An 11,692-nucleotide genomic window follows, 5' to 3' on the forward strand; every position below is an offset into this window, starting at 1 on the left:
CTTCTGGTTGAAGCCTTAAGGTAATTTGGTTCCATGAAATATTGGGCGGAAGGATTGTTTGCTTCTGATTCTATCTTCAATGAAGTTGATTTGGTCGTCTTAAATTTCAACACAGTATGGTTGTTACTGAACTTCCTCTGGAAGATGCTAAGAGAGCTCTTGAGGCGTTATGCATACCAGTTATATCTCCTTTACAGGTTAGTGTCTGTCTGCTTAGATTTCAAGTTTTTACGTATTCTTTTGATAATTTTGTTTGTCTGCATTTTGTTCCACCAGGAAGCTATCAATCAAGGTCCTGAAATCTTAAGTAAAAGTCCTTCTCGCCAGTTAACGATTCATATAGATCGATTTGCTTACATATTTAGGTGTGTTCGATGATTTGTACTTTTATGTCTTCACACCCCCAACCCTTGCCCTTTAATTAAATTAATAAATATTTGTTATCAATACTAAACATGCAACTGTATCTGCTTCTAGATATGTAAAGCATCCTCAAGTTGTGGCAGATGCCATCCAACGGCTCTGGCCAATTTTTAAAGCTATTTTTGATCTGTAAGTCGTCTCAAATTACTTCTCATGTCCGACAGTTCTTTGGTTTTCTTTGTTTCGTAGTGACCTTTTATCTTTTGATGCCTGTTTATCTGAGACTTTTTTTTTATCATCATTGATGTCAGTCGTGCTTGGGACATGAGAACGATGGAATCTCTTTGCCGAGCTTGTAAATATGCAGTAAGCTGGACCGTTAACTCTGCTACAATTTTTGTATTTTGAAGAAAGTAATTAATAATATGACGTTTCATATTGAGTATTGGGAAAAATCCAACTCCCATATTGACTAGAGATCAGGCCCGATTACCCTAGGCGTGAGGGTGGGTATTGAGAAAAGTTCAACTCCAGTATTGGCTAAAAGATAAAAGTCTAAAATAGAGCTTATAAAGCCTAGACAATGCTCGCTTTACAAGCCAATATTGTGGAGTTGAGCTAGGCTCAAAATATAATATTTAGTTATGCAATTGATTTGGCCATTCATGGTTTCAATCCTTGTATGTCTTTATATGTTTCACATGTTAAATAATCAATTTTCACGAGGTCGAAATGAACTATGTTTATGATGTGTTTTTTCCCTTGGGTGATAAAGCTAAGTTTTCAGTTGGCTAAGAGACTGTAAGACACCTGAATGAACAAGCTCAACTTAGTTCCATGCATTTTCCACATTGAAAATATTAGTTTGTATTATTCAATGCTATGTAGCAATATTCTATTGCATGTTTCTAGGTGAGAACTTCTGGAAGGTTCATGGGACTCACAATAGGTGCCATGCTGGAAGAGATTCAGAGTCTGTATAGGCAGCACCACCAGCCATGCTTTCTTTATCTCTCTAGTGAAGTTATAAAGGTATTCAAATCTTACCATGCTAACGTGAAACCTTTATTGTTCATGTAAGTAATTGGTGTGTATGCATACAAAAGTGAGGTTAGATACACCTTTTTTCTTTGAAAGATGATTTTTTTCTTTTTTTACCTAGGGTAAATATTTGAGTGTCTTCTCTATTTCAAAGCCTTTTTGTCGTCTAGTTTATGATTATTTTGGCATATTATCTGCCTTGTTATATTGTGGCTAGTGCTTGCCTTTTCAGCAACAGTGTACAAAATTATTCCCTTGGATGGCATGGTCAATGAACTAATTTTCTTACTTTCTATAACTTTGGTGGTTGGTTTCTAACATTTCAGATATTTGGATCTGATCCATCTTGTGCTGACTACTTGAAGAATTTGATTGAGGCACTTTTCCATCATACATCACGCCTTCTCACAAATATTCAGGTGTGTGATTGAAGTGTGACCTTGCTATATCACCTTGGGGAACTGATGCCCACAATTTCTTAAAAAAAAGTGTGACCTTAAACACATCCTTCCAGATCTATGGATAGTATTTTAATTTTTTATCATATTTTTTTGGTGCAGGAATTCACAGCCCGACCTGATATAGCAGATGATTGTTTTTTGTTGGCTTCAAGGTGTATTCGCTACTGTCCTCAGTTGTTTATTCCCTCGCCTGTTTTTCCTTCATTAGTTGATTGCTCTATGATTGGGATCACAGTACAGCATAGGTAGACTCTCTCTCTCTCTCTCCCCCCTCCCCTACACAGACACTCAACCGTGAAAGCATCCTCTACTGTTCTACAATGCTAGTCTGTATTTAAACACTTTTTTTTTGCTTACCATTTATTCTTGAGATATTAGGAATCCCATAATGTTCAAGCAGCTTCATTTCTTACTTCCTCGCTTGCGTATCATGATCATGTACAACATATTACATCTCTGATGAATTGCCTTTATTTTGTGCACTGTCTTTAAGTTAAGGAGTCATCTGCATGGAAAGAGGGCCTACATGAAATTTCTTGTATCTTATAAAATACAGAATTACGAAGATTAGTTGCTGAATGAAATTTAGAAGTGAATTATTTTCCACTTAAAATACCAGTTATTTTATATCAAGTGACATTGCTGTTTGAAATATTTTTCTACCTTCAAACATATTTGTTTCTCGTTTTGGTATGATTGCTGCAAGTTCTGTAATTGTGAGTGCTTCTAACTATGCTACGATTATTTAGCCCTTTGTAACATGGTTGTTTAACCCTCTTCTTTCCTGCAGGGAGGCTTCCAATTCCATATTGCATTTCTTTTCTGATATTTTTGATCTGGCAAACTCCACAATGGGGGAGCAATTCATACCGATCAGAGATAGTATAATTATTCCTCGAGGTGCCAGCATTACCAGAATTTTGGTTGCTTCATTAACTGGAGCACTTCCAAAATCTCGAGTAGAAGTGGTAATTTCTCAAGTCAATTTGACTGCATTTCATTTTCATATATATATATATATAACACTTTTTGATAGGATAAATTTTAACTAAATTTCTGTGCACCTGAACATCTCTCAGGTGTCTTACACACTACTGGCATTAACTCGATCATACGGGATGCAAGCATTGGAATGGGCAAAAAAGAGTATTATGTTAATTCCATCAACAGCTGTCACAGACTTGGAACGATCAAGATTCTTGAAAGCACTTTCAGATGTGGCATCTGGAGGCGATACCAACGGACTAATTGTTCCTATTGAAGAGTTCTCAGATGTTTGCCGGCGCAATAGAGCAGTTCAGGAAATAGTTCAAGATGCTTTGAGACCACTTGAGTTGAATTTGGCGTGTGTATCATAGAGGATCGGTGAACGCCTGTGATAGGGAGGACCATTTTGTTTAGGTCCTGTCTATCGGTTAGGCCAGTTGGTTGTGTATTATTTGTTATATTCTTTTTTATCGATCATTCTCCAATTTTTTGGGAGAAGTTGCCCCTGCATGTGTTGGCCGGGAAAAATCAAATGGGTGTTGTATCTTTTATTCTTGAGATGTGGGTTTGGTGAGTTATGTCGTTGTCCTGGTTGTCATATTTGGGGGCTGGAGGATACATGGTATACAATTGTAAGTCAATGAAACAGAAAAAGCGGGGTAAAATAGAGTACAGTCATAAATTGCTGCAATTTAGCTTTTTAATGAATACCAATTTGGGAATGTGATTATGTTCAGTCGTCAAAATAATCTTTCGATTTTAAAATATTGAATTGATTTGTTTTGGTTTGAATTTTACTTATTTGTGATGATGTTTATTTGTGATGATTTGAAGTTATAATTTTGAGGTCTTTTTTGAGGCTTGTGGTAGCACGATAGCGTTGGAGCTAAAACTTTGATTTTCAAATTTATTAAATAAAACCATGGGGATACGTTTAACTGAGGGGAGAAGAGGAATTTCAAAATGTTGTGTTTGGTTGGATGAAGAGATGAGATTTTTAATTGAGGGAAAATGTAAAGTGATATTGGAATGCTAACAAATGTCTCAATAAAAATAGAAATTTTGTTTTAAAATGTATATCAAAAATTGTGTATTTAACTTTTGAAATGTCAAAATTTATTATTAATATAAATTTATTTATCTTTTACTTAATATTTATTTTGGTCTTTTATTTATTTTTTTTAATTTATTTTTTTCTTTTATAAAACTGAATACTAGTCATTTTTACTGTAACTTGTTTATGAACTCTGATTTTGAATAAATTATAAAATTAAGTGTGTAAACTTAAAGATGAAATATAAATATAAATTTTCTTTTATGTTATTTATTTTAAAATATATAAAAAAATACTTTTTTTAAGTGCAAACCTATAATTGGAACCTATAATTAGATTAAATGAATGTTTGTTTTGAAAGGATAATATAATAAATACATATTAACAATTTTTTATAAGAAATTCCAGTAACCAAATATTACTATAAGTTTTTATATGATTGTAAAAATAATTAAAATATATCACTTGTAAAATATAGACATAAATTAATAAAAATAAATAAATAACTAAAATAAATATTAAATAAAAAATAAAATTATATTAAAGTACACGGAACAAAACTTAGGTGCAAAGTAATATACCATCATACATATTTATTTAATTATTTTGCAGAGTAATAACCACCATCATTCAATATTTATTAGTCATGATATTTGGCTATATACCTAAACAATTTTAATTTTTGTGCAAGCAAACACAATATAGAAAATTTGAGTGTCACTAGTCTTACTCTATTTTCTCCATGGGTTGCGGACGACCCTCCATTTTCTCCCACTTCCTTATTACTCCTCTTCTCCCTCTCTTCCACTTCTTTCCCCTTCTCTCTCTCTCTCTCTCTTTCCCATTTTTTTCTCCTTTTCCCCCTCTCTGTGTTAGAGATACACTTTCTTTTTTTTTTTTTTGACCAACACTTTCTTTTTTTTTAACATTTAAGTATTTGTTGTGGTACGTGTAAAATCTAAAACCTACGGCAGTTTTTTTCGGTTGACAACTCTTTAAATTGGCTTCATTGCTCAATCATTTCATTTTCATGGACCATGATTAAAGAGAATTACAAATAAATTAACGTTTAAATAGGAAAATAAAAAACATTGACACTACGACCACATCTATTCTCCGATTTTGGTTTTTTTAGATCCATCTTCTACAGTTCTTGCTATTGATCTCTTTTTTCTTCTTTCAGGTTGGCCCTTTTTTATCCATTTTGATTGAAACTTTACACATTCTCCTTTTTGGAGTTTGGTTTTTTCTTCATGCTCTTGCTTTGTTTTTTTTATGTTTCTTCTTTTAGTGTTAGTCTTAGATTGCAAAATGTGATAGTTTTTTTTTAAGGATTTTTAAGTTAATCAAAGTTTAATTCTTGAAGTTTTAGTGCAACATTTGTGATAGTGATCATTATAAACCTTGATGATATTCATGAAACTTGCAATCACAACCATGAAATCATTCATGGCGCAGTCATTGTCTCATGTTATAAAAATACAATGACATATCAAAATAAATAATTTTGGTTAAGGGAACTTGTTTCAATGCATCAATAATAATAAAGAAAATACAAGTCAGATGATATTAATAAAGAGTGAGACTAGTGTGAAATACCATTGATGAATAATTACAAGTTTCACACTCTAAACTCTAATGAGTGTTAACTTTAGAAGAAGAGTTACATCCAATTTTTTTGGATTGGCTTGTTTCTACTTGTTGACTGGATGCTAGATAGTTTTTGTTGATATTTTCAATCCATTTAATCTAGAACAAGGTCATGACCATTCTTTGCCTTTGTGTGTTTTTGTTAGTATCAGAAATCAAGAAGCTTGCATTGCATATGGATTGGTGAAGGAGTTAGTAAGGTGTGAAAACATGGCGTTGAAAAGCATGTGCAAGCATTGGTTGTGTCTGCCAAAGTCACACGTTGGTGAAGATGTAACTCCAATTGAACCTTTTCAACAGGGACAGTGGGCAAGTCTACCACCTGAATTGCTTTTGGACATAATCCAAAGGGTTGAAAAGAGTGAGACATCTTGGCCTGCACGTACTGCTGTTGTTTCTTGTGCTTCAGTATGTAAATCATGGAGGGCCATCACCAAAGAGATCATCAAGACTCCTCAACAATGTGGAAAGATTACGTTTCCTATTTCATTAAAGCAGGTAATAAATTCTTCACCACTTTTTTTGTTCCAAACCCATATCATTCTTATCCCTCAAGTTTATTATGTTTTATTTACTTCACATTATAACTTCAGAAGACAGGTTCAAACTTCTGTATAGGAGAATTGTAAAAATGATCATTAATGTAATTGTTATTAATAATAACTTCTATGTTTTCTTTTCTTTGTGTATGAATAGCCTGCTCCCCGTGATTATCAAATACCATGCTTTATTAAGACGAAGAGAGAAACTTCTACATTCCTGTTGTACTTAGGTTTGGTGCCAAGTAAGTATTTCATTGCTGAAACATTCTATCTTTTTTTTTCTAAGACAAGGAATATCTACTTTCATATTTCTCATCTTTAAATTACTCACTATGAGTGTTGAGTTTTATTGTCTACGTATTTAAGCAGCTTGTGTTTGGTTTGGTGTATTTGTATAGCGAGGAATCAACGATGTAAGTTGTTATTAGCCGCCAGAAAGACAAGAAGGGCCACAGGCACGGATATTGTCATATCCTTGGCTGCAGATGATTTTTCTCAATCCAGCAAGAATTATGTTGGTAAACTGACGTAAGTTTTGGTCGATTGGAACATGATTGCCCTTTTATCGCCTTTTCATCCTGCCCTGTATAATCTTCCCAACTTGATTTTTATACATTTGGCAGGTCTAACTTTTGGGAAAACAAGTTCACTATATATGATACTCATTCTCCATATGATACTGCAATTCAACCAAACTGTCAAGGTGCGAGATTTAACTCGAAGCAGGTTTCGCTAAGAGCTCAAGCATGTTGCTGTCTTATTAGCACCATTTTGTATGACCGGAATACTCGCACGACTAGGAGGCCAATAAGAATGTCCTGCTTCATGAGCTCAATACCCGGCTCAGCTATCGATAAAGATGGAACCGCCCCGACTCCAACATCTTTACCTCCGGCACTGAAAAGGAAAAGTCCAATGACAGACTCATACTCCAACAGTGTATCAGAGCTACCAGGACTTAGTGAATGCTCTGTCACACCCTTGGTACTCTTAAGCAGACCTCACAAATGGTGTCAGCCGCAGCAGTGTTGGGCCAATGACCGTATTACGGTGAATTCAGTAAATAACTTTCAACTTGTAGCTAGTATGGATTTATCTCGTAATGTTTTCCCTGAAGAGAAAGATAGGGTAATCTTGCAGTTTGGAATGATTTCAACCAATACATTCATCATGGACTACTCTTATCCACTCTCTGCCTTCCAAGCCTTTGCCATCTGCTTGTCAAGCTTTGTTGCTAAACCAATCCGTTAATGACAAGAGATGTTTTACTATGTTTGTGATCATCATATGCTGATTTTGAAAATATTTAATAATAAACTTTCAAGTATTTTAATACTATGATATCAACCTTAGTATGGTAACCAACACGGGTATTTTCATCTAGAGTTGCCACTTTGGAAAGAGCTTACACGTGAAAAGCTAAGCAATGATGAAACTGGAAGGGAAGACTCAAAGGATCCCTTCCATTCAGATACTTTGACAACACAGCAATTTGCAACATGAAGGTGTTGACAAAAGTTTAACTGCAATTGGTGATGAAAGACATTAATAAGATGCTATAAACTGTTTCTTGATGCTTCTCTAATTGTTTCTTAGTGCTTGTCGTTAATTTCTTTAAATAATTATTATGGTCCTTTCTATTGCTCCGCGCCATTATTCGTGTAGAGACGTATCTAGAAAACTTTATAGTGGAGGCAAAAAAAAAGAATAGTTTATGATATTTTTATGACAATATAGGTTCAAAATCACTCTTGAAAAAAAATACAAAGACATACATGTTCTTTAAAAATTGAAAATTATTAATGTCTTCCTCAAAAACTCAAAATGTAGTAAGGTTTGATATTTTAAAAAAAGAGTTATGCCTAAGAGGCACTACGTTGTAGAGGAGAAATTTAAACAAGATTTGAAGATAGGACTCTTTTAAGACAATCCAAAAGTGTTGTGAAATTTGATATTTTTACAACAAAGGAAGCACTGCATCGTAGAGGAGTCCTACATCAAATAGTATGACTTTAAGTTGTGTGTTTTGTGGTGGTAGTGTTGAAAGTTGTAATCATGTAGTTTTAATTTGCTGATTTTCCTATAATGAATGGCAATAGTAATAGTGTTTCAAATGATTCGAGTTGATGTTGTATGTGAGTGCAAATCAATTTTATTTTTTTTTTGGATTTTGAGGGAATTGTTAAGGGATATTCTTTTCTGATCTCTTACGTACACTTCAAAAGTATATATTTAGAAGGAAAAAATCAGTAATTTTGCCTTCTAGATATGTATTTCTAAACGAATATTTAAAAAAAAAAAACATTAGAGGTTAAAAGAAACTCTCAATCTGTAGAGGGAAAAGATGTAAACGGGTTAAAACTTGTATTTCGTTAGCTGTAACTTGGCCTATATGGTTGTTGCAAAACAAATTTAGTTTTAAGAGCTGCATGAGGCATTAATGAAGTGGTGGAACATGCTAAGATGTTTTCATGGTGGTGGTACTGGTATCATCTTTGGCCCTGGCCGGATTAGACAAATAATTATCTAAATATTACTCACTATTAAATCTTGCCTAATTCAATTTCTATTGAATGAAAGAAATAAAAAACAAAGTCCGAGCTTTTAGTGGAAGGGAAACAAAACCAAAGACATTAGTGCCACTTATAAATTTATTACCATATAGGTTAGCTACATCTTCAATAGCTCATGGCTAAATACACAGGGAGTAAGATTTTGAGTCAAATATGTTAATGCTGATATGAACAAAGCTAACAAATCATTTTTACCTTGTTTTAGTTCAAAACAAGAACTAAACCAAACTGCACAAACATGAAAGCTACAGCAGAACCACTGAAAACTCTACTTATCTATATATTCATCTGTGAGATGAACCATTACAATGATCATTTAAAAACCACTTTGAAAATACAGTTTGACACCTTTGCGAAAGAAGATTTCTGTTGCTTGCTTGCCAAGAAACGAACTTAAAAATCAGTAAGGCTTGCCTTCTTGGGGTTATTCTTTTTACTAACCCATATAAACATTTTCCTTTGGATTTGAATATTTCCAGTTTATCTAGAAGAAAGCCAAGGATTTGGTGCCACATAAGTATAGCCTTGGAAATGGTCACCTGCTGTAGGGGTTGATGCCGGAGAATCCTCAAGAGGCATTGTTGTCCAGCATCGATCAAAATTAGTTGTGCAGTCTTTTCCAGATACATCGGATGGTTTAAACTTCGGTTGCAGTTCTCTTGCCTCCAATTTTTTCCAATTGATTGACCTGAACCAATTATGATTTTTTATTTGCTCATCTCCATTTGGACCATTGCCTAACCTTGTTGACGGATCCTTTTGCAGCAACTGTAACAAGCAAACAGACATAAATGTGCAGTCTTTTAATGTAGATAGGGTCACTTTTTGAGTAAAGAAGAGCACTGGTATAAGATTTCCACTGGCATTGGAAAACAATACCAACTAAATAAAGTGAAGACATTGAATTCAGAAACACACAATATGAAACCTTTATGCAATTTGTAGGAAACAAACACATCAAGCTTGTAAAGTATAGTATAACAGGAGAGGGTACTAATGACTAATCAAACAAAACCAGGAATATTGTGATCTACTTACTCCTTTGAGCAAAGAATGAGCTTCACTGGTAAGGTATGGCGGAAGTTTAACTTTCTCTTTGATGATTTTCTCCTGTAGCTTCTTTCTGTTAGTATGTATAAATGGTGCCTGCCAAATGACACTCAGCAATCAGGGAAACGAATGAACCTGAACACTTTGTAATGTAGCAAAAACCCTTTGTATTACAGAAATCCACACACACAAAAGCTTCTTAATAGATAAATAATCAGATTCATTCTGTAGAACCCAATTTCCAAAACAATAATATCCGCTCAAAATTGATTGTCATACACATAACAGGTTCTAACTGCATTTCATTTTATCAGTATACTGAAATTCCATTCAAGGTGTTCAATGAGGGTAACACCATCACACACACACACACAGCTTACACAACACAAGTAATGTCGAAACAGTTCAGAGTTGCATTCACGAGTCGCATTCATTACCTTTCCTGTTATCATTTCATACAAGAGAACACCAACACTCCACCAATCTGCATCCTTGTTATGGCCTTTCCCCATAAGGATTTCCGGAGCCATGTATTCAGTTGTCCCACACATAGAATTAGATCTCTCAGATTCCTCAATCTCTTTCGACATTCCAAAATCAGTTAGCATCACCTACACACATATACCAAACAAACATAAGACCAATCTTAGTGAACATTTCTCAACTAATTGCCAATACTAAATCAATTAGGACATAGGAACATAACATCAACACATTATCAAAAAAAAGTTAATCAAAATCAAAAGGGGACACAACATAAATTGAAGCAAATGAAATGGCCAATTTACATGGCCATCAGCATCCATGAGTATGTTTTCAGGTTTAAGGTCGCGATGCACAATGCCGTTGTTGTGAAGATGTGAAACAGCAGATACTATCTCAGCAGTGTAAATCCGTGCCTCATCCTCACTACCCAACACACACCAACAAAACCAAATCCATACATCAAAATCAAAAAAAAAAAAAAAAAACTTGAATACCTAAGTTAGAGTATTGAGCATGAATATAATGAACATACCTAAAAATGCCTTGTCTACATAAATGAAAGAAAAGATGTCCACCATTAATAAAGTCCAAAATCAAATATAATTTAGATTTAGTCTGCAAATAAACATAAACAAACAGTTAGTAAGTTAATTACACAACAAATCAATAAATAAATAAAAAAAGAGAGAAAAAGAAAGAGACTTGGAAAGAGTAACGAAGGGGAACGATGAAAGGATGAAGAACTTTGGTGAGAATATCTCTTTCGGCTTTCATATAATCAACGTGGTTTTTCTTAATGATAGTGTCTTTCTTCATAACCTTCATAGCGAAGATTCGTTCATCTCCATGTTTTTTAGTGACCATAAAGACCTTGCCAAAGGCACCCTGTCCTACAACTCTGAGAATTTGGAAATCGGAGGGTCCGAATTTGAGGGGTCGGTCTTGGTCTTCGTCGTCGTCGGTGAGTTCGTCGAGAAAGAAGAGATTGTTATCGGAGGAAGGAGGGAAACGAGGGGAGGGACCCACAAAGGAGTGGGACCTACTGTATATGACTTGAGGGCTTGTAGATGGATTGGTTTCATTGAGGGAACGTGAATATGAAGAAGATGGAATTGTGAGGCTTGTGAGATTGGAGGCCATTAGATTCAGAGAGTGTCACCGATGTGAATGGATGTTTATGTAATTGTAAAGAACATGGACAGTGGACACCATTTTTCTGTTATTTTTAATAAATTATACAATAATTGATGCTATCAATTTTATTTCATCATTATGATGGGAGCTTCCTATAGGTCGCACTAGGGCCAATGACACCACAAAATAAACACCAAATTGGATTCATCCTAACCAGGTTAAATTTGTGAAAGAAAATTTAAAATAAGGTAACTTATAACAATTTAAGTATTATTAATTCATTTTTAAATAATTAAATTGTTTTATATTCAATTTATTATTGATTAGTAAATTTTTTATACACCAAACCAA

General features: G+C 34.1%; 3 protein-coding genes across 4 annotated transcripts in view; 2 read left to right on the forward strand and 1 right to left on the reverse strand.

Annotated features, from left to right (window-relative positions):
- The window catches only part of LOC101500897 (transportin MOS14), a 14,936-nt gene extending 11,287 nt beyond the window's left edge, over window positions 1-3,649 (forward strand). The window contains exons 19-28 of the mRNA XM_073363331.1: window positions 2-20; window positions 116-197; window positions 277-365; window positions 478-552; window positions 675-729; window positions 1,276-1,395; window positions 1,731-1,823; window positions 1,965-2,110; window positions 2,656-2,833; window positions 2,945-3,649. Coding sequence (XP_073219432.1) covers window positions 2-20; window positions 116-197; window positions 277-365; window positions 478-552; window positions 675-729; window positions 1,276-1,395; window positions 1,731-1,823; window positions 1,965-2,110; window positions 2,656-2,833; window positions 2,945-3,223 — 1,136 coding nt within the window. The 3' untranslated portion in view covers window positions 3,224-3,649. The remainder of the gene's footprint in view (window position 1; window positions 21-115; window positions 198-276; window positions 366-477; window positions 553-674; window positions 730-1,275; window positions 1,396-1,730; window positions 1,824-1,964; window positions 2,111-2,655; window positions 2,834-2,944) is intronic.
- A 1,287-nt stretch (window positions 3,650-4,936) lies between these two features.
- On the forward strand, window positions 4,937-7,676 carry LOC101501226 (tubby-like F-box protein 5). 2 transcript variants are annotated; one of them, XM_027336603.2, is made up of 5 exons: window positions 4,937-5,089; window positions 5,703-6,054; window positions 6,253-6,340; window positions 6,497-6,626; window positions 6,722-7,676. In XM_027336603.2, the coding sequence occupies exons 2-5, from the start codon at window positions 5,767-5,769 to the stop codon at window positions 7,347-7,349; spliced, it is 1,134 nt and encodes a 377-aa protein (XP_027192404.1). In that variant the 5' UTR covers window positions 4,937-5,089; window positions 5,703-5,766; the 3' UTR covers window positions 7,350-7,676. The 2 variants fall into 2 exon arrangements, with proteins under 2 accessions (XP_027192404.1, XP_027192405.1); XM_027336604.2 differs by having other exon boundaries at window positions 4,938-5,089; window positions 5,709-6,054.
- A 1,043-nt stretch (window positions 7,677-8,719) lies between these two features.
- Window positions 8,720-11,461, reverse strand: LOC101501952 (serine/threonine-protein kinase AtPK2/AtPK19-like). Its single transcript, XM_004508752.4, has 6 exons — window positions 10,910-11,461; window positions 10,740-10,822; window positions 10,510-10,630; window positions 10,159-10,332; window positions 9,710-9,817; window positions 8,720-9,439 (listed from the first exon to the last, which is right to left on the reverse strand). Exons 1-6 carry the CDS (start codon window positions 11,345-11,347, stop codon window positions 9,152-9,154), a joined length of 1,212 nt encoding a protein of 403 aa, XP_004508809.1. The 5' UTR covers window positions 11,348-11,461; the 3' UTR covers window positions 8,720-9,151.
- Window positions 11,462-11,692: the final 231 nt, after the last annotated feature.

Source organism: Cicer arietinum, chromosome 7, assembly GCF_000331145.2.
Source record: "Cicer arietinum cultivar CDC Frontier isolate Library 1 chromosome 7, Cicar.CDCFrontier_v2.0, whole genome shotgun sequence".
In the NCBI taxonomy this organism is placed as follows: Eukaryota; Viridiplantae; Streptophyta; class Magnoliopsida; order Fabales; family Fabaceae; genus Cicer; species Cicer arietinum.